Source organism: Nannobrachium achirus (genome assembly GCF_963921795.1).
Source record: "Nannobrachium achirus genome assembly, chromosome: 24".
NCBI lineage: Eukaryota > Metazoa > Chordata > Actinopteri > Myctophiformes > Myctophidae > Nannobrachium > Nannobrachium achirus.
In genome coordinates, this window is record NC_137831.1 from 6,563,792 (window position 1) to 6,586,894 (window position 23,103).

Here is a 23,103-nt window from a genome sequence, read left to right on the forward strand (position 1 = left end):
TGTCGGGTGGAAATGTCGTATCTCCAAATTTGTACGTTCTTTCGCAAATCATATAAGGCCGTCGCACAAAAGTAGTGAAAACAGCAGATGTACAAGCACACAACGCCTCGCACCGCGAGGCCTTGTGTGCTTGTAGATCGGCTGTTTTCACTAGTTTAAATCATTTTTAAAATGATAAATTCAAAACGAACGGTTTTGGACATACAAGATTTTCACCCGACAACGACGAAAACTGTCGCTGGAGTAATGGGAACGCCATTGTCTCCCCCTGCAATGTTGTAGCCCTCGGCTTGGTACCCTAGACATAGTTCGGCCCTTGGGGAAAACGAATTGGGGAACCCTGCCCTAGTGTGTGTGTGTGTGTGTGTGTGTTCATGTGTGTATGTGTTTGTGTGTGTGTGTGTGTGTGTGTGAGTGTGTGTTCATGTGTGCGCTCAGCCGTACGAGACGAAGTTGGCGGGGAAGATGCCGACGCGGCCGTCCTCCGTCTGGCCCTCCCACCAGTCGTACTGGGAGGGCGTCTGGGTCAGCACGGTGATGGAGTCGCCCTGCCTGAAGCTCAGATCCCCGGGCTGCTGGCCCTGGAAGGGGTGGGCCGCCTGCACCACCAGACGCCCCTGGCTGCTAGCCCCGCCCACCGCCGCCGCCTGGCTGGCTCCGCCCACTGCCACCGCCGCCGCCGCGGTGGCCACGGACGCCGATGACATGCCCCCACCTGGAGGAAACAATGGAGAAAAGTTTACATTCAGAACGGGTACACATATTGTGTATCATTATTTTATGCTTTAGCTATTGAAAAATAGCAGATATACACAGCACGGCGCTGCAAGCTGCTATTTTGCGATCTGCGAATAGCGATCTGCTATTTTTGAAAAATCGTGAAAATTTTTATTTTGACCCGATTCTATAAGTGTCTTTTGAATCCTTCTAAGATTTTTTGAAAAACCAATGTTTCTATGTCAGCAATCTGGCCGGCCATCGTCAAAGAAAAGGTCCTTTTCACTTCTGTTCTTGAGAGACTACTATGTTGGTGGTTCTCAAACCTTTTCATGTGAAGGACACACAAAATGATATGTATTTGGCCACAAGCCCCCATCTCAAAATATTTAGTTCCAGGGACCCCCCAGAAGCAAAATTTGAGTTACAAACGTTCGCTTTGAAAATACATATTATTTAAAGAATTGCACACATTTTCACAACTTTAAAAAAAATAGCGGATCTACAAGCTCGCAGCGCAGCACTCGGTGCCGCGCTGTGAGCTTGTATTTCTGCTATTTTTCACTGGTTAAAGCATTCAATAATTCTAGGCCTAAATGGGTTAAAGGACAACTTTGTAACTTTTCAACCTATCTTCACACATAATTCATTGTCATTAATGTTCATGATAAAATAGCACAATTCTTTTCTACTCTGTCCTCCTCTGTGTCTCAGAGGAGGGCTGTGGGCAGGTCAGAAACCCACCTACCATGTGACATCATCGATGGGGAATCCAAGCTAATAGCAATTGCAGGCTTTCTATTCCTGAAAAGTTCCAGTGTTATAATGGAAGCCATTGTTCTCGTGATAGTAAAAAACAGAATTATTTTTCAAAACGATGATGTCACTGGATGATGGGTTTCTGAACTTCACACAGCTCTCCTAAGAGACTTGGACCGAGTAGATCTTTTTTTTTTTTTTTCTTTGCTATTTTATCATGAACATTAGTGAGGACCAATTATATGAAGATAGGTTGATAAGTGGCAAAGTCGTTCTTTAAGCAATATTACACCCGAGGGTGTTATTATTGTGATTATTGTAACACCTGCATTGCCTGTAGGCAGCGCAAAAGTTACAATAATCACATAACCAACACCCTCGAGTGTAATATGGCTATTATACAAGAGTTGCCCTTAAAAAAACATGTCAACTTACCGGTAATTTCATTGTAATTAAGATATTCGATAGAAATTTGTAATTTTAACAGCAGTGGTTCCCTATGGAGACACAAAGAGCCTACTTTGTTCCCTATGGAGACACAAAGAGCCTGCTTTGTTCCCTATGGAGATACAATGAGTCTGCTTTGTTCCCTATGGAGACACACAGAGCCTGCTTTGTTCCCTATGGAGACACAAAGAGCCTGCTTTGTTCCCTATGGAGACACAAAGAGCCTGCTTTGTTCCCTATGGAGACACAAAGAGCCTGCTTTGTTCCCTATGGAGACACAAAGAGTCTGCTTTGTTCCCTATGGAGACACAAAGAGCATGCTTTGTTCCCTATGGAGACACAAAGAGTCTGCTTTGTTCCCTATGGAGACACAAAGAGTCTCCTCAAATGATGGGCTTAGGAATGTGACATAAAACAAAAAGGTTTTTCAAATGGGCTTGCTAAAATACAGTAGAGATGTATAAACTGTATAAGATGTATGAAATAGAACAGATGTTGTGTGATGATGACTCACCGTAACTTTGAACTGCTCCAGAATTATACGCAGCTGAAACGGCTCCAGAATCATACGCGGCTGAAAAACACACGCACACACACGATACCTTTTAGAATATAAACGTCTATTTTACTGAATTAACTAGTAGTGAAGCACAGCTCACAGTACATCATTATTGTTTTCGTACACAATGCCTTGTACTTTTGCTTTGTTGATACCAATATTACCTGCCACCACCACCATCTTCTGAATTGCTGAAAATGGTGACAATTAACTTTATCTTGTGTAGCTGTTTTTTGAGGATATCATGTTCAAGTGAAAAACAAAATGCTAAGAAAAAAAACGATGTGATATTTATTACATATTAAGTTAGGTAACTTGAAACGGTTGGCCGGCCCTTTCAGTGGGTTTTGATAGAGTCATGGACACAATATTGGATTTCAGAATTATGTAATTGTATCTCTGCAATTTAGACACAGTCCAATGGATTCCTAGGCCACATAAACATAGGGTTTGACACAAAAAAAATACTTTCCAGTGGTCAGACTTTGGTCGACTTTTAGTATGTTATTAAGGACACCTTTTGTTGCAAATTGGTTGAGGGTTAGGTGATTTTTTTTTTTCCATATCTGCAGCCGCCTAACCTAAATGGTAAATGGTAAATGGTGCATTTATATAGCGCTTTTATGCAAGGTGCTTTACATAGATTGTGCATTACATTCACCCATTCACGCACACATTCATACACCAGTGGCGGAGGAAACCATGCAAGGCACCAACCTGCTCACCGGGAGCTACTAGGGGTTCAGTCTTGCTCAAGGACTCTTCGACATTAACTCAGGGGGAGCCCGGATTCGAACTGGGAACCCTTCGTGCTCTAATATCGGTTTCTCTACCCCTGAGCTATGCCGCCTCTGTCAAACGGTCTGGAGCAGCGCTACGTTACGTACAGCCTTCAGCTGTCAGTCAGAGGATGGTGTTTTTAGCGGTCAGTCAGTTGAGAGGAGAGGATGTGCCATGTGGGACCACTGCAGATGGGTGGCGGGGGGGTGGTGGTAGAAGGTGTGTGTGTGTGTGTGTGTGTGTGTGTGTGTGTGTGTGTGTGTGTGTGTGTGTGTGGGGGGGGGGGGGGGGGCAAGGGTGTCGCACCAACCCTTCGGGAACCCTTCGTGCTCTAATAACGGTTTCTGTACCCCTGAGCTATGCCCCCCCCCAACCTAGGAAACAAGTCCCCTGGACTTTGTAGAGTTATCCTTTAGCCTCCGTGTCTGGCTGTATCTCGTTGCGGTTTTTAATTTGCTGTCTAACAAAGTGTTCAACCAATCAAGGAGCTGCTCAGGAGGCACTAATAGCAACTCTTTCACTCCATGTCCCATCTGTGACATTATATAAAAGTTATTTTATATCTGCTATTTTCACTGTTTGGGAAATACTGTATTTCCCCCAGGAATTGAGGTTCATCACTTCAACACTAGAGGGAGCCACAACCTCAACTCTCACTTTCTCTTACTATTATTATGTAATATATATGCAGGTATATGAATAAGTAAATTATTCATTATGTATTTCTGGAGCTACACTACTTTTAGCTTATATGTATGTACATACTGTACATACATATAGGTATATACCCTACCCTAGAGTTATCTTTAAAACGAATCCATACACGTCAACACCAACGCACATTAGACAGTCTGTGTGAGCTTGAAGATCAGCTATTTTTCGTGCTTTAGGCTTATGGTTGAAAAGGGGTAATTATAATTTCTTTGGTGTGCATGTGTTCTGTGTGCATGTGCGCGGTTGCAGGAAGTGAAACAATGGTAGGAGAATGTCTTCTTTCCCCCTCTGCCACCCAGGTGGAAGAACGCTATCTCTGCATGTCTAGCCGACATCTCACAGTGGATAACAGCCCACCAACTCAAGCTGAACCCAGACAAGACACCCGGTCCTGTAGGTTCACACTCTACAACATCGGGGACTGCCCATAAAGTCCTACATCCCATTAGTCCTACATCTCATTAGTCCTACATCTCATTAGTCCTACATCTCATTAGTCCTACATCTCATTAGTCCTGACATCAGTCATATCAAAACTCCACTACTGTTAACTCTCTCCTCACAGGCCTCCCGGCAGGGATGCTGACTGAACCCTCTCTAAAAAACCCAGGACAAAAATCCACTCGTCCTAGACTCTTTGCCCTTGACTCCTCTTTGCAATTAGAACGTCAGACTCACTCCCTAGCTTCCGCCGTGGTCTGAAGATTCACCTCTTCAGAATGGCCCATAGCACTTGCCTACCCTCAATGACCTAGATTAGCCTTCTATTTATATGCATTTGATGGATTAGATTAAGAGCGTCTGCTAAATGCCTAAATTGTGAGGAGCAGAGATGCAGAGAAATGACTCACCTTGACTGACTGTTTTAATGGTGGATAGGCTTGGATACGCAGATGGTTTACCTGAGAGAGACACACACACGCACACACGCACGCATGCACACACACACACACACACACACACACGCACGCACACGCACAGTGAAACATTTGTACCAGTAACTAGAAATGCACTCTGTCGAGGTGCCAACTTGCGTCCCTGACTATGGTACAGGGTTCCCACACATTTTTACCAAATTACTTTCCAAAACCTTTCCAGAATATTTAACCCAATTTCCAGGACTATATAACAATAATTCAGCTCAATAATGAGTCGCTTACTCCTATGCGCAATGCCCAAAGACAGTGGTTCTCAAACTTTTCAGGCCGTGACCCCTGAAATAATCATATTTGAACTGGGGAACCCGGCACCCTGACGAGCACTAAGAGTTGAGGAATTTTGGATAACACGGTTTCATAATGAAAATAGCCGATCTACATGCCGAGCATGTAGATCTCCTATTTTCAAAATGTCTGCCTAATATTTGACAATTTTACCAATGTTTAATTTGTCATTTCAGAGGTATTAACAAAATAATAACCAAATACAATAAACCAAAAGACAATAACTGGCAATTTTTTTCCAGGACCTTCCAAAACCTTTCCAGTACTGGAAAAATATTGTTCTAATTTCAAAATATTTCCAGGAATTTCATGACTGTGGGAACCCTGATGGTAATATGTGGTGTTTGTACCGTTGTCAGCGTTGTAGCTGCTGGCTGCACTCTGCATCATCACCCTGGCTGCAGGCTGGGATGCTGGAGCCCTGGGTCTTACTGGAGCACCTGATGACTGAGGGGAGGGGAGAGGAGGGGAGGGGAGGGGAGGGGAGGGGAGGGGAGGGGAGGGGAGGGGAGGGGAGGGGAGGGGAGGGGAGGGGAGGGATAGATAGATAGATACCTTTATTATCCCAAGGGGGAAATTCAGTTGTCCAGTTGTAGCACAGCCATATACAGTTATTTACAAAGTTACAGAGACGTAAGAAAAAAGATAGATAAGAGGAAGAAAACAAGAGCAGTACAGTAACAATAAAGAAAAGGTGCATCAATAGAAGGGGCGAATTAAATATAAGTATATACACATAAAGTGTCTTACAGAAAGAGACCGTAACAGTCAATGCTAGTTAGTGCAACAAGTATCTCACTGTCATTGTTAAACAAAGCAAAATACTCAGAAACTACCAACACAACCTCATAGTGCAATGTCAAAAATCAGTGCGAAAAAAACAGCTCAGAGAAGAAGAAACTAGGAAGCGTGTCACCGCAAGACGCACATGAGCACTCTCCCTGGAAGGTCCTTAGGGGTCAAAGTCAATACAGCAATAGGTGAGACAGACAATTCTTATATCACACAATTAATACCGGAACACTACAACACTGGTTGCGAATGGTTGCTTGGAACATTTATCCCCAATGGCAGTTGCAAGGAGTTGCTCTGGTGAGTGGAGTGTCCTTAAAACTGTCTTGTTGAAAGGAGGTGCGAACAGTTGCATTGGTGAGGTTTGGGTTTTAATTTAACTGACAATTATTTTACCCCCATTCTAGTTGCTCAGGGGCATCAATTGGGTATGGCAGGGTATGCAGCTGCCATACCCTGGGTCCAGGGGGGAAAATAAAAGTTACTTTTAAATATAAATACATGAATGTCTCTTTGTCTGTGCTGGTTATTATGTTGAGGAATTACAGTAAAATAACTAACAAGTGCAAAATGTAACAAAATGGTCACTTTAACAAGGTATTATATTATTCTCCACACTTGTATTCTCCCCATCTTGACAAAATGGTATATTCCCAGGTTCCGCAGGTTCCGCAGGTCAGCTGCACAGGTGCAATGCACTTGAACAACCGTTCCAGCCCAAGAAATCATAGAAACGGGGTGGAAAAATAAAATGTACTTCTTAAAATAAATGTATCATGCCTGTTGCTAAGGTATGGCAACATGACTGGTGTCTTGCACGCGCGAAGGCACCAGCACGTGGCACCAGCACGTGTCTAGTCATGTTGCCATACCTTAGCCTTTTCTGAACTGACGCCACTGCAGTTGCTTCCTGGACACTATAACTAGTGTGTGTGTGTGTGTGTGTGTGTGTGTGTGTGTGTGTGTGTGTGTGTGTGTGTGTGTGTGTGTGTGTGCGTGTGTGTGTGTGTGTGCACATGCCTGCGTGTTTCTATGTGTGTACCTTGGCTCTCATGTGTTTGTTGGTCCAGTCAGATGTGTAGGCCTCAGTGTGTAGTTGTATGTGTGTACCTTAGCTCTTATGTGTTTGTTAGTCCAGTCAGAGGTGTAGGCCTCAGTGTGTAGTTGTATGTGTGTACCTTGGCTCTTATGTGTTTGTTAGTCCAGTCAGAGGTGTAGGCCTCAGTGTGTAGTTGTATGTGTGTACCTTAGCTCTCATGTGTTTGTTAGTCCAGTCAGATGTGTAGGCCTCAGTGTGTAGTTGTATGTGTGTACCTTGGCTCTTATGTGTTTGTTAGTCCAGTCAGATGTGTAGGCCTCAGTGTGTAGTTGTATGTGTGTACCTTAGCTCTCATGTGTTTGTTAGTCCAGTCAGATGTGTAGGCCTCAGTGTGTAGTTGTATGTGTGTACCTTAGCTCTCATGTGTTTGTTAGTCCAGTCAGATGTGTAGGCCTCAGTGTGTAGTTGTATGTGTGTACCTTAGCTCTCATGTGTTTGTTAGTCCAGTCAGATGTGTAGGCCTCAGTGTGTAGTTGTATGTGTGTACCTTAGCTCTCATGTGTTTGTTAGTCCAGTCAGATGTGTAGGCCTCAGTGTGTAGTTGTATGTGTGTACCTTAGCTCTCATGTGTTTGTTAGTCCAGTCAGATGTGTAGGCCTCAGTGTGTAGTTGTATGTGTGTACCTTGGCTCTTATGTGTTTGTTAGTCCAGTCAGATGTGTAGGCCTCAGTGTGTAGTTGTATGTGTGTACCTTAGCTCTCATGTGTTTGTTGGTCCAGTCAGATGTGTAGGCCTCAGTGTGTAGTTGTATGTGTGTACCTTGGCTCTTATGTGTTTGTTAGTCCAGTCAGATGTGTAGGCCTCAGTGTGTAGTTGTATGTGTGTACCTTGGCTCTTATGTGTTTGTTAGTCCAGTCAGATGTGTAGGCCTCAGTGTGTAGTTGTATGTGTGTACCTTGGCTCTCATGTGTTTGTTAGTCCAGTCAGAGGTGTAGGCCTCAGTGTGTAGTTGTATGTGTGTACCTTGGCTCTTATGTGTTTGTTAGTCCAGTCAGAGGTGTAGGCCTCAGTGTGTAGTTGTATGTGTGTACCTTGGCTCTCATGTGTTTGTTAGTCCAGTCAGATGTGTAGGCCTCAGTGTGTAGTTGTATGTGTGTACCTTGGCTCTTATGTGTTTGTTAGTCCAGTCAGAGGTGTAGGCCTCAGTGTGTAGTTGTATGTGTGTACCTTAGCTCTCATGTGTTTGTTAGTCCAGTCAGAGGTGTAGGCCTCAGTGTGTAGTTGTATGTGTGTACCTTGGCTCTTATGTGTTTGTTGGTCCAGTCAGATGTGTAGGCCTCAGTGTGTAGTTGTATGTGTGTACCTTGGCCCTCATGTGTTTGTTAGTCCAGTCAGAGGTGTAGGCCTCAGTGTGTAGTTGTATGTGTGTACCTTAGCTCTCATGTGTTTGTTGGTCCAGTCAGAGGTGTAGGCCTCAGTGTGTAGTTGTATGTGTGTACCTTAGCTCTCATGTGTTTGTTAGTCCAGTCAGATGTGTAGGCCTCAGTGTGTAGTTGTATGTGTGTACCTTAGCCCTCATGTGTTTGTTAGTCCAGTCAGATGTGTAGGCCTCAGTGTGTAGTTGTATGTGTGTACCTTAGCTCTCATGTGTTTGTTAGTCCAGTCAGATGTGTAGGCCTCAGTGTGTAGTTGTATGTGTGTACCTTAGCCCTCATGTGTTTGTTAGTCCAGTCAGATGTGTAGGCCTCAGTGTGTAGTTGTATGTGTGTACCTTAGCTCTCATGTGTTTGTTGGTCCAGTCAGATGTGTAGGCCTCAGTGTGTAGTTGTATGTGTGTACCTTGGCTCTTATGTGTTTGTTAGTCCAGTCAGAGGTGTAGGCCTCAGTGTGTAGTTGTATGTGTGTACCTTAGCTCTCATGTGTTTGTTGGTCCAGTCAGATGTGTAGGCCTCAGTGTGTAGTTGTATGTGTGTACCTTGGCCCTCATGTGTTTGTTGGTCCAGTCAGATGTGTAGGCCTCAGTGTAGGCCTCCAGGATGCAATACAGGTCGTGGGCCTCCGGGGGGGGCTCTACGTCCCCGTTCAAGATGGCCGAGGCCCGGATGTCCTGCGAGTAGAACCTATAGAACGCAGAACACGCACACAAAGGGACGTGCAGAGAATGTTAGAGAGGCAGGGGCTGAAATTTCGAAAAAGGGCCTTTTGGTGAAAATATCGAAACAACGCTGTCGCGCTGAGACACGTTGTGAGCTTGGAGGTCGGCTCTTTTCGGTTCTTGATACCACACTGAACTAAGCATAATCAAGTGAATACTGGAGACGTGGCGTAACGGCATGGGTTTCTACACAGAGAGGGCAATTCTTTCAACATCTTGAATCCTGCCTTCAGGTATGGCATGGAAAGAGGGGCATTTGCATTTAGTAAGAACTGCATTCATAATAATAATAATAATAATAATAAATGTTATTTGTAACGCACTTTACATTTGACAGCACACCTCAAAGTGCTACAGTACAGATAAAATAAAAACAGCATAAGATAAAACATTGGCAAAAGGCAATCAAAGCAAGTTAAAACAAGTTTAAAAAGCAGGGTTTTAAAGACATAAAAGCTGAGCTAACCAAAAGCTTTGTTAAAAAGGAAAGTCTTTAGTCCTCTTTTAAAAACATCAACAGACTGTGGAGCTCTTAGGTGGTCTGGGAGTGAGTTCCATAGCAGGGGGGCGGCTGCATAGAATGCTCTGTCTCCCATGGTGCGGAGCTTGGTGTGCCGTTCCTTAAGGCGGTTGGTGTTTCCAGAGCGGAGGCTGCGGGTTGAGGGCTGTGGCTCAAGCAGTTCCTTGAGGTGGGGGGGGGGGGGGGGGGCATTGCCGTAGATGCATTGGTGGGTTAAGAGGGTGATTTTATACTCAGTCCGGGAGGCGATAGGAAGCCAGTGCAGGGAGTGGAGGATGGGAGTGATATGATCATATTTTCGCACTCTCATCAGGACCCTAGCAGCGCTGTTCTGGATATATTGGAGCTTTTGAAGGCTCTTGCTAGGGGTCCTGATGAGAAGTGCATTACAGTAATCCAACCTGGAGGAGATAAAGGCATGGATTAGTTTTTCGGCATCAGGCTGAGTGAGGGTGGGGCGGAGTTTGGCGATATTTCTGAGATGGAAGAAGGATGTTTTGCAGAGGTGTTTAATGTGGGTCTCGTAATTAAGTTGGGGGTCCATTTTAATGCCAAGGTTGGTGACAACAGATGAGAGGGGAAGGTTCTGGCCGGAAAAGGTGATGCTGGTTATGGAGGATGTTTGAACTTGGTGTGGGGTGCCGATGAGTATGGCTTCGGTTTTGGAGCTGTTGAGTTGTAAAAAGGTTTGTGTCATCCATGCCTTTATCTCCTCCAGGCAGGTGGTGATGGTGGATGAAGGTGATGCTGATGGTGATGATGAAGGGGCTGCAGAACGGGGGGTGGGGCGAGTTGAGTCCAGTTTTATATAGAGTTGTGTGTCATCAGCATAGCAATGGAAAGATAGACCATGCTTGCTGATGACACTGCCAAGGGGGAGCATGTACAGGGTGAAAAGGGTGGGGCCAAGTACAGATCCTTGCGGGACACCACAGTTGACTGACTGGGTCGGGGATTTAGCACCTCCCATTGCAACACACTCGGTTCTTCCGGTCAGGTAGGACCGGAACCAGTCCAAGGTGGTGCCACGGAGTCCAATGGTGTGGTGGAGGAGGTTTAGGAGGATGGTGTGGTCTATAGTATCAAATGCTGCTGTGAGGTCCAAGAGGATGAGGAGGGTGGGGGAGCCATTGTCAGCTGCCATGAGGATGTCGCTTGTGACCCTGACCAATGCTGTCTCAGTACTGTGAGCGGAGCGGAAACCAGACTGGAATTTTTCTGAGAGGTTATTGTTGTTGAGGTGATGTTGCAGTTGGGCGGCGACTATCTTCTCCAGCACCTTGGAGATGAATGGGAGGTTGGAGATAGGCCTGTAGTTTGCATGGACAGCTGGGTCTAGGGTGGGTTTTTTGAGGAGAGGTGTTATAATGGCAGTTTTAAGGACTGATGGAACGTGACCGGACTGTAAGGAGTGGTTTATTGCTTTGGTGATCATGGGGCTTATGGCTTGGATGTGCTGTTTGACCAGGGCTGTGGGAAGGGGGTCCAGGGTGCAGGTGGATGGCTTCATCCTGCTGATGGTGTCCTCAACCTCCTTCTGCGTGGTGGGGGAGAAGCAACAAAGTGGCTTGAAGAGGGCACTTTTTACAGACAGATAAAAGGGCAGGGGCTCAAGCCCCCTTTGATGTCTATGACTTGTGATTGGTGTCTTTGTGCTCGGCACCAGCGAGCAACAAGGTGTAAATCAGGCTTAACCACTTAAACCCCAGCATCCTTATTGTGGGGAAGGCTTCGCCGGAAATAGCAGATCGACAAACTCACAACGTGTCGCGGCGCGGCGCGCTGAGAGCTTGTCGATCGGCTATTTTCAGCTATAGCTTTCCCCACAATAACAGAAAACGGAAAAGACTCTAGTATAGAGCCCTGATGACCCTAATGTCTTTCTTTAATCCCTAAACCTAACTTCTAAAAGTCTAATCCTGGCGGTGTCTGTATGAATGGAGTACAAAAGGACCCCAATGTAAACAAGCCATAGTGCTTATTTCTTAGGTTTAAATCCTATTAGTAGACCTTGTATCTGAACTGTACTGTCCTGTGCTGTTCCTACGCGGAACTGATGATAAAGTAAAAGTCAATACAAAATTAGCCTGCCTAACCAGGTGAGTTTTGAGGTGGATTTTAAATATGGAAATTGAGTCAATGTTTCTGATGATAGGCATTTTTGGTGGAATTCAGATCAATCAATAATCATGAGGAGACAAGACAATTATATTAGATGGTGGTGTGGTCAGGTTTATGTAACATGATATCATGGACAGAAATACAGTTTAACACTCTGGGCAGTGGTAAGGTAGTTCTGCCAAGAAGAATGGTCAGACACTAGAGTTATACTGTTCGAGCTTCAAGGCCTCTGGAACGAGCTGTACCATAACAAGATAGGCTTTACCAAAACAATAGTTACTGAGGCCTACTGAAGGCCTCTCTACTCCTAACTATCAAGTATTAGTATCATCATACAGACCTAGATATTAATATAATCAATGAATACATGATCTACTCTATAACGTCACACATAATCAATCATGATAACCTCTAATCTACGACACATTCAATCAATCATTCAATTATTCAACCAATGAGAAGGCCTACTTGCGGTTGGTGTCCTTGCGCTCCATGAGGTAGGAGCCCTCCAGGGAGATCCCCGCGAACAGCCCTCTGGACTTACAGTACGTAAACACTGCTGCTGTGCTGCGTAGAGCAACGTCTGCCTCTACGTTCCTGATGGTAGAGAGACATAGAGATACACAGAGAGAGAGAGAGAGAGAGAGAGAGAGAGAGAGAGAGAGAGAGAGAGAGAGAGAGAGATAGAGAGAGAGAGAGAGTGTGTATTATTTCACACTAGCTTTAACAATATAGCTGCCTAACATGTTTCTCATACCAATTAATTACATTCAAAGCCACTGTGTCTTAAAGGAGTAGTTCACCCCCAAAATGACTTTTTTCCTATTGATTAGTCACGCCACGGAGACTTGAGTTCAATAATATTTTTATCACAAAAATGTGAGAACAATAAATTTACCCACATTGTTTCCGGATGGGGACCCAAATCGATTCGGGTCCCCATCCAGAAATCAATGGGGGTAAATGTACGCTTAGGAATGCGACAAAAACTAAAACATATTATTGAACTCTAGTCTCCATGGCGTGACTAATCAATAGAAACAAAGTCATTTTGGGGGTGAACTACTCCTTTAATTCATTAATGAATTAGTTAAAACAGACACACTGGCAGGCAGTCGACTGACAGGCATTGACACCGGCGCTAATTTTCCTCGAGCGCCGCCACCTGAGCTGTCACTCAAGCGCCTAATCCCGCCCACGCGCTCAAACCTGTCCGACCGCCTGATAATTGCAACGACCTCGTTAAGTCATTAGCGCGTTTCTAAAAATAACACACACGCACCCTGCAATAAACACGCAAACACACACCCTGCCATAAACACATCTTAAATAGATACCAGAATACCTATAAAATAAATACGATATAATTTACTTCAAAGCCCGTAAAAAAAAGAGGTGTGTGTGTGTCCTCAAGGCATCATTCCACTTCCATGCCATAAACAACAATTAAGCTGCAAGTTCTCACTTCCCCACACACACACACACACACACACACACACGCATACACGCACGCACGCACACGCACACGCACACGCACACACACACACACACACACAGGTTCTGTCAACAGCACTGACAGTTTTAACAGTTTGTCTGACTCAGCGTGTCTGTGACTCAATCAGAGTGTGTGTGTGTGTGTGTGTGTGTGTGTGCGTGTGTCTGTGTGTGCGTGCATGTACGTATTAAGGGCTTTCATTCTCTCTTGGCCAGGGTTCCCCAATAGGCGGCCCGCGGGCCATTTGTGGCCCGTGGGGGGCTACTGTCTGGCCCACACCAACCCCAGTAATAATGGTGGTATAAGAGCAGCAACAACACTAGTATATCGTTGTTGTCGGGTGGAAATATCTCCAAATTTGTATGTTCTTTCGCAAATCATACAAGGCCGTCGCACAAAAGTAGTGAAAACAGCAGATCTACAAGCACGTGTGCTTGTAGATCAGCTGTTGTCACTAGTTTAAATATTTTTTTAAATGACAAAATTGCAAAACAAACGGTTTTGGACATACAAGATTTTCACCCGACAACGACGATATCTGCGTTCTCGCTGGAGTGGCAGGAACGCCACCGTCGCCCCCTGCAATGTTGTTGCCCTCGGCTTGGTACCCTAGACATTATTCGGCCCTTGGGGAAAACTAATTGGGGAACCATGGTATAGGCTGACAAGAAACGGGGAGAGAGATGGGGGGTTGACACGCAGCAAAGGTCGTCAGGATCGGAACTCGAACCCGCGACGCTGCAAGGCTGGTCTGGATTACCAGCCTAGGTGCCTTGACCACTACTACCCTGTGGCCCAGGCCAAGGGCTATCATTCTGGACCACTACCCTGTGGCCCAGGCCAAGGGCTATCATTCTGGACCACTACCCTGTGGCCCAGGCCAAGGGCTATCATCCTGGACCACTACCCTGTGGCCCAGGCCAAGGGCTATCATCCTGGACCACTACCCTGTGGCCCAGGCCAAGGGCTATCATCCTGGACCACTACCCTGTGGCCCAGGCCAAGGGCTATCATCCTGGACCACTACCCTGTGGCCCAGGCCAAGGGCTATCATTCTCACATCTCTTCCTTTCCTCTTTTGTGAATCAGGGTCCACCTGAAAGTCTCAAAAGCGTTCACGGAGTATTCAATATTTCACGGCAGACCAAAGACCAGATGGAAGGATTCTATATCTCCACACTGGCCTGGGAACGCCTCTGTATACTCCCAGAGGGAGCGGAGGAAGTTGCTCAGGATAGGGAACTCTGGAAATCTCAGCTGGATTCTGAATAAGCGGTTGAAGATGGATGGATGGATAGAAAAAAGATCCAAATAAAAAATAAGCAATCTTTGACAGTACACAACAGAGTCCTCCTCCCAGACTTCAAACCGACTGCAAAGTCTAACCCGGTTAGACTAATCTACACAGAACCAGTACATCTATAGATAGTTCTGGACTACTGCTGAACTTCCCACTCCACATGTCGCACCATCTTGTGCTCGGCGATAAGCGCGTCAAGTTTGAAGTTGATCGGTCGGACATTTCTTGGGATATGCACACACACGCGCACACACACACACACACACACACACACACACACACACACACACACACACACACACACACACACACACACACACACACACACACACACACACACACACACACACACACACACACACACACACACACACACACACACACACACACACACACACACACACACACACACAGGTTCCTTGCATTTATACATAGATAAACTATGTGTGTCTGGATGAGTGAGTTCATTCTAAACCATTTTCTCCTCAACAACCAGACCGACCGGGATGAGGTTTGTTTATCGCTGACAGATGCTTCTGTAGGTGCAAGGCAGTGGTGGGAAAAGTACTCAAATGTTTTAGTTTTAGTAAAAGTATCAATACCGCAATGTAGAAAGTAAATGTCTGGAATTAAAAATGTACCTGAGTAAAAGTACAAAATTATTGGCATCAAAATGTCCTTACAGTGCCAAAAGTATAAGTATTCAATATGAAGAATGCACACAAATCTTTTGGAAATAGCAGAAGTAAAAGTATTGGAAACTGGAAATACTCAAGCAATAAAGTACAAATATCTCAACATTGTAGCCTACTTAAAGGAGCTATAGTTTTTTTCTTGAAGAACGGATGCTAAAATAAAAATAATGTTTTGAAAATATATGTGTTTCTTTTCAAAAATGACCACAAAAAGCGTAAAATAATGATAAAATAATATTTTTTGGCCGTTGTCAGGCTGACTTTGTTTATATCCCTCTTCTATTCTTTTATATGGACGGCCAAAATGAAAAAAGTTGACTATAGCTCCTTTAAGTACAGTACTTTCCACCAGGGGCGTCACACCAAATTCTGGGCCCTGGGTACAAGGATTCACTGCGGGCCCCCCATAAATGTTAATTGATTGAAAAATAGCAGATATACAAGCTCACAGCGTGGCACCGAGTGCCGCGCTGCGAGCTTGTAGATCTGCTATTTTTGAAAAATCAGGAAAATGTGTGCAAGAAACCTATGTCACTGACCCCCAAGATGATATGTATTTGGCCACGGACCCCGATCTCAAAATATTTAGTTCCAGGGACCCCCATAAGCAAAATTTGAGTTAGAAATGTTCGCTTAAAAATACATTCAAAGATTTTAACACATTTTCAAATTTTTCAAACTTCTCAAAAATAGCAGATCTACAAGCTCACAGCGCGGCACTCGGTGCCGCGCTGTGAGCTTGTAGATCTGCTATTTTTCAACAGATAAAGTTATTAGGGCCCCTCCACCTTGGGCCCCAGTAACTCAGTCCCACTTTCCTACCCCTTGTGACGCCCCTGCTTTCCACCACTGGGTGCATGGTCATTCAGACGGATGCTAGGGTTTAGTTGTTTACCTGCCACCCTGGTAAGCGCGTTGCGCCGCACATACATAGCGACCACCCTGTTTGTGTGTCAGAGCGAGCGCTGTTTACTCCTTCTGCACGCGGGCATGTCTAATTGTAAATGCACTGTTCACATGCATGCATGCATAGACGCACGAACGCAGCAAATTACAGCTTCTTTAGCCAACAGCTATTCTAGCCAGAGGCTCTGTGTGTGTGTGTGTGTGTGTGTGTGTGTGTGTGTGTGTGTGTGTGTGTGTGTGTGTGTGTGTGTGTGTGTGTGTGTGTGTGTGTGTGTGTGTACCTTCCCATAGGTCCTACAGCCACGGTACAGTGTGTGTGTGTGTGTGTGTGTGTGTGTGTGTGTGTGTGTGCGTGTGTGTGTGTGTGTGTGTGTGTGTACCTTCCCATGGGTCCTACAGCCACCGTACAGTGTGTGTGTGTGTGTGTGTGTGTGTGTGTGTGTGTGTGTGTGTGTGTGTGTGTGTGTGTGTGTGTGTGTACCTTCCCATGGGTCCTACAGCCACCGTACAGTGTGTGTGTGTGTGTGTGTGTGTGTGTGTGTGTGTGTGTGTGTGTGTGTGTGTGTGTACCTTCCCATGGGTCCTACAGCCACCGTACAGTGTGTGTGTGTGTGTGTGTGTGTGTGTGTGTGTGTGTGTGTGTGTACCTTCCCATGGGTCCTACAGCCACGGTACAGTGTGTGTGTGTGTGTGTGTGTGTGTGTGTGTGTGTGTGTGTGTGTGTGTGTGTATGTGTGTGTGTGTGTGTGTGTGTGTGTGTGTGTGTGTGTGTGTGTGTGTACCTTCCCATGGGTCCTACAGCCACCGTACAGTTCCCTCCCAGGGTGAGGTTTCCTCCTTTAGTGAAGGCCTCCACCGCTCTCCTCTGGTTCAGGATGATCACCAGGTCTGACACCTGCACACACGTACGTACACACACACACACACACACACTTAACATCTTTATTCGCTTTCACATTTAACAAGAAATTCTTGAACACAGTCATGCACAAACTGGGGAAACTCAACAACAATATTTCATGGTACAGATCATGGGTACACCTATAACAGAACTGGCATATAACTCTACTAGTAAGACGCCTCAGAATTGGCGTGACGAATTCTTGGCCATCTGGCCAGTGATGTATATCAGACCAGTTACCCATAGGCCTGATAAATATATTATTAGTAAACAACAACACCTTCTTATTCCCCTATGAGATACATTAATCCATCACACAGAAATAAGACAGGAGAGTGATTCAGAGTGAGAATGGAATGTTTACTGGAGAGAGAGTATTCAAGACAAAGGTACAACAGAATAATCAATGGTTCGTGCTCTCTCTGACAAATTATGTTTTGACAAGAGTTTATGTATGGTCATTTGGTCAACAGTTCATAGGATGTTCCTTGTCCACAAATCACAAGACAAAGAGTCCATAGGATCCTGAAGGGTGTCCTTCCCTGCAGTGTCTGCATGACACCAGGCTGAGCCTTATAAGTTACAGGCTCCATGGCAGCAGATAAGGCCTCAGTTCTACCAGACAGATGTCTGGCCTTGTAAATGTTGTACATGACATGGCAGGACACAGTCACTGTGCCTTAGGGTCAGGTGGTCATCAATATGTATTGATAAAAAGATGATATGAACCATAACAAAATACCTATCAAGGCCTATATGGAGACCCCTGCATGATGGTCAACAGTGTTATGTGAAAGCATGCCCATATATGGGCATTACCAAATATGGGCAATGGTTTCTTGTGTAAATAAGCCAAGTGCTTTTCTAGGATCTCCTTTTAGTTTACCTTGTACCAGTGAACTGTACCGTCATGAAACTGTACCCTTTTCTATGCAAACTTCTAATAAAGTCTTCAATCAATCAATCAATCAAGGGCATTCCCCGATATGTCCTTAATATTGATGACATTGGGACAGGGATCTCCATATATGGGCATAAGGGGGTACCCTAACAGGCCATATTAAGGCCATATCTGGGAATGCCCATATATGGACAACGCAACCTCGCCCTTTATAGGACCCGTGCACGCACACGTCTACATGCACATTACACACGTCTGGGGCATTTCTGAATCTAGATATCTAACAGGTGACGTCAGACTGATATTAAGTCTTATGTGGAAAGAGAAAGAATGCAAAGAATGCAAGAATAATCATTTTTTTTTATATAAATGGAACTCTGCAATCAATGAACACGCTGTAAGAACTGTAAACAACGTGTTTTACGAGGCACTCCTCTGTCGACGGACTTGTTAAATTTAATAAGCCTTGGTTGAATGAATGCATCCATATTGGATAATGGTACAGCCTAGCTGAGGTAGCTTTAGGTAAGGAGGGTGTTTCTTTTTTTATCTGTTTATTTGTTGTTTACAATAGTAATTGCTATGCTTGGAATTGCTGCATATTTCTAAAATGAATGCTTATGTTCATATGATGATAGGCTGTCTGTCTGGAATAGAGCATTCTGAATGAGCATGTCTGTCTCTCCTACTAGTTAGGGAAAGTAAAAAAAAAAGTCTTTGACCAATCTGGAAACTGAATGCTTACCAATAGGTTTCTTCACAACATGTGTTCATAAAGGTGTCTACTATCACCTCTGAACTTTGTCAAACCCAACTCCCTTGGGAAACTTTGTGGGAGCCAATCGAAGTTGGGGTCTCATTAGTCTCGCATAGCCAGACAACTATTCCACAATCTCCGAATGCTATATAGAGTCTGGAACGGCAGCTCCCGAACGGAGAGTATCGGAAGTAGCCACTGCTGCACTGAACACCCCATTGGAAACATTTTATTTATTTATTTGAAATTTTCGTTAGAGGATCAACCATTGAGTTGCAGCAACTCGTTTTCGAGGTTTTCCTCAAGCACAACAAACAACAACAACAACAATAAACAACACAGAACAACAAAACAAAACATACATATAAGGCTCCTCCAACATTTCAACCCCCACTACACCCCCCACTCCAACAGTATACTAGTATCCTTAGTGATAAAGATGAATAAAAATGATATACAAATGAAAACATAAAAATAAAAATAAACAAACTTTGCAGATGCACATATCATACTAATAACAGATCAGCATGAAAAATAAATACAAATAATTTAGTTAAGCATAATTACAATCAAAAACAAGAGCAGATAGTTGTAAGATAAGATAAGAACATAACAGAAGCACACTCGCACAGACAGAGTCAGTCGAGCGGCATATTCTTGTTATGGGTGTATAGTTTAAGAAAACATTTGAAAACATTGTGAAATTAACACCAACAACACCAAAGAAAGACTAAATAACGCCCCCAAAAATATTGAAAGGAGTCAACGCTTCCAGTATAGGACTTGTTATCGCTACTGCACCAAGGGAGCGGGTGCATCACATCCGCTTTATCTCGCACTCATCGTTTTTATTTCCGTCTCCCACACTGTATGCCGGGAGAATTAGCAAATCGCATTGGCAACAGTCTGGCCACGCAAGACTAGGGTCTCATTGACTTTACTAATGTATACAGGAAAACAACACAAAAAATAAATCTGCTTTAAGTAGCATGTGAGGGGTCAAACTAGGGTTTTTTCATGATGGTGAATCCAATGCAAGCATTTGCTTCGCACAAAGAAAACATTCCTTGGGCTAAAAATGGCCCCCACAAAACTATGGTTTAGTGATGAGTCATCACTTTTCACCCGGAAGCCACTCAAGCACCTCTGGGGGGTCCCCGGAGCCAACTTTGAGAACCCCTGGCTGCATTAGACCACGGACCGACCATAACTCTGACTCCAGCCTGTATCACAGATGAGCAGGTCGGTGCCTTGCATGGTTATCTTGTCAATGTGTGACAATGTAATGAGCATTGTAAAGAACTGTCGGATGAAGATATAAAAGCACCTTTTACCATTTATTAACTTTTTAGCACAAGACCCAAAAGAGAGATTAGATGTTTGGCCGGGACCCAAAATAGTGAAAACAGCAGATCTACAAGCACACAATGCGTCGCTTCGTGCCACGTTGTGAACTTGCAGATCAGCTATTTTCACTACTTCCTAAACCATTGTTTTCTAATTTATGGAATTTCTTAGATTTTTCTTCTGAATGCCCTTTTCAAGATGGCCGCCAAGTACCAGGATGCCACGTTCCTAAATTTCTAATGCACGGATCAATTTTTAGTGCACGGATCGTGCACGCCCATGCACCATATATGCACCATATGTGTAGTACTTTTTAACAGCTTTCAAACAAAAAATCCGCTTGGAAATCCGTTCAGGCATTCATAAGATACAAGCCTTCAAAGTCAGAAAAAAAACAGCCATTTTTGACATTTTGAAAGATGTGTTTGTTATGGGGCTAAACATGCAATTTCGCAATTGCGATCATGCCTAATACATTTGAGGCATTTTTAGATTTTTTTTTATAAAAAAAACTTTTGAATTTTTTTTTTCTTTTTTTTTTTTTTTCAAAATGGCTTCCAACTCGGGAAACTCGGGCTGTGGCAGCCTGGGACTACTGTAATAACTCGGGAAACTCGGGCCTTGGCAGTCAATGAGTTAATTAAAAATAAAACATTGAATTTGTTTTTTAATCCATGAAAATATTAGCTTTTTTGGGAATGTTTTTAGATTTTTTTTAAATAATAATAATTAAAAACAAAATGTAGGAAACCAAAAAAATAAAAATAAAAGGGACCCATACAAAAATATCCGTGACTCACAAATGGGTCCCGACCCGGTGTTTGGGAACCACCGGTCTATGGGGCCGTCCGAAACCAGGAGCGACAAATCAAATCAATCTGTCGTGGTTCCAGTGGTGTACTCTAGATTTATTTTGAGGACATACGCTCCACGGCTGTCTGTGTGTCCAGGGCAGACGACAAGTACATCATGCCTATCAAATACGCTACTTTGAAAGATTCCCGAGGGCAGACACCAGGCCTGGAATTTCTGCATTTTAGGGGCAAGGCCACTTGACCTTGGTGTTGACCATTTTTTGAGGGCACAACGGCCAAATGCCAGGGCAGGAAGGCCATCAAATAAAACAAGAGTTAATCTGCATGCAGTGAAATAGATAAATGATGGTATTTACAATCTGATCCATGCTCAGCCCTGCACTAATCGAAGTCACTGATTGTTTAAAGAAGGGGGAGTTAAGATTTCAGCATCTCAACAAAAGACACTGGTGTCTACATGACAAGAAAGAGACACTGGTGTCTACAGTCTACATATTGACAAGAAAGAGACAGAGGAGAAAGTGGTACAGTCAGATGGGGCATTAAGGCCACTGTGGCCTCAGGTCATGCCATTGGTTTGAGGGGCACAAGGCCAAACTGAGGGGCAACGGCAGCCATGGCCTTCATGGCCTCCATGACATTCCTGCCCTGGCAGACGCTATTCATATTCGTATTTCCCGACAGCAGACGCCGTATACATGCGTTACAGGTGGAACACAGCACTGCATGGTTCGCACTGAACCACAGATGAGCAGGTTGGTGCCTTGCATGGTTCTCCTGTCAGTGTGTGAATGTAATGAGCATCGTAAAGAACTGTGTAGAATAAACATATAAAAGCACATTTTACCATCTATGATGTTCAGTTTCTCTCACATGAGCGCTTCAAAGACACTGTGTCGGTTTTTAATTCGTCATTTACCAGCTGCAGGCCAAAAGGGAAACGCAAGGACCGTACGGGAACAACCACCAGTGTGTGTGTGTGTGTGCAAGTGTACGTGCGCGTGCGTTTGCATGTGCGTGTGAAAAAGCACACTGTGATTATCGCATGTGCCCTTGTGTGTGTGCGTGCATGCATACTGTACGTACATGCACGCGTGCATCATGTTTGAGACATGCTGAGTGTATGTGTGTGTGTGTGCGCGTGCGTGCACACGCGTGTGTGTGTGCGTGCTGACAGATTAAGTGTGCTGTTACGTGCCTGTCTGCCTTGCACAGACCCCTGTCATGACAGATCCCATTAACACGTCTGCATTACACACACACACACACACACACACACACACACACACACACACACACACACACACACACACACACACACACACACACACACACACACACACACACACACACACACACACACACACACACACACACACACACACACACACACACACACACACACACACACACACACACAGGGTTATGACAACATAAAACAGGAACATGGGAGTTCACACACACTCTAGCTCCCATTACTGCTGATGTTTAATATCATATGAACTTGTTTCTGTAGTCTGATGAATACAGTGCAACATGTATAAAATATCATTTAATAATAATAATAATAATAATAATAATAATAATAATAATGTTACCTATCAATACGCAGGCCCAAAACTCTAGGCTGCTAAACCATACCGGCCTGTCAATCACAGGGCCTGAGTGCCAGTGTTAAGGCCCATTCCCACTGGACCAGATAAAAGATAAAAAAATCTCTTTCTCCAGATATTTTTCCATTCAAAGTGGATGGTAGATACAGATAAAAAAGAAACATCTGCCACAGATAAAAGAAATATCTGTGGCAGATATTCTTTTTATCTGTATCTACCATCCACTTTGAATGGAAAAATATCTGGAGAAGAGATTTTTTTATCTGTTATCTGGCCCAGTGGGAATGGGCCGATCGATCGATCGATCGATCGATAAATACCTTTATTATCCCAAGGGGGAAAATCAGTTGCCCAGAGGCAGCAAAGTAGTATAAGGATATTTACAAAGTTACAGAGAAGTAAGAAAAAAGATAAAGAAAATAAAAAAACAAGAACAGAGTACAGTAAGAGCAAGGTACGTCAAGAAAGGGAACGAATAAGGGCAAAGTGTCTAGAACAAGCTAGGTCCTGGGATTCAGATAATGTCAGACAGTCTTTCTGTCACAAA

At 44.3% G+C, this 23,103-nt stretch overlaps 1 protein-coding gene across 1 annotated transcript in view; it reads right to left on the bottom strand.

Moving 5' to 3' along the window:
• Positions 1 to 434: 434 nt before the first annotated feature.
• sh3yl1 (SH3 and SYLF domain containing 1) overlaps positions 435 to 23,103 on the bottom strand; it is a gene marked incomplete at both ends in the record, with an annotated part of 117,167 nt that continues 94,498 nt past the window's right edge. The window contains 5 exons of the mRNA XM_080720143.1: positions 435 to 715; positions 5,550 to 5,646; positions 9,006 to 9,150; positions 12,295 to 12,423; positions 17,005 to 17,117. Coding sequence (XP_080576269.1) covers positions 435 to 715; positions 5,550 to 5,646; positions 9,006 to 9,150; positions 12,295 to 12,423; positions 17,005 to 17,117 — 765 coding nt within the window. The remainder of the gene's footprint in view (positions 716 to 5,549; positions 5,647 to 9,005; positions 9,151 to 12,294; positions 12,424 to 17,004; positions 17,118 to 23,103) is intronic.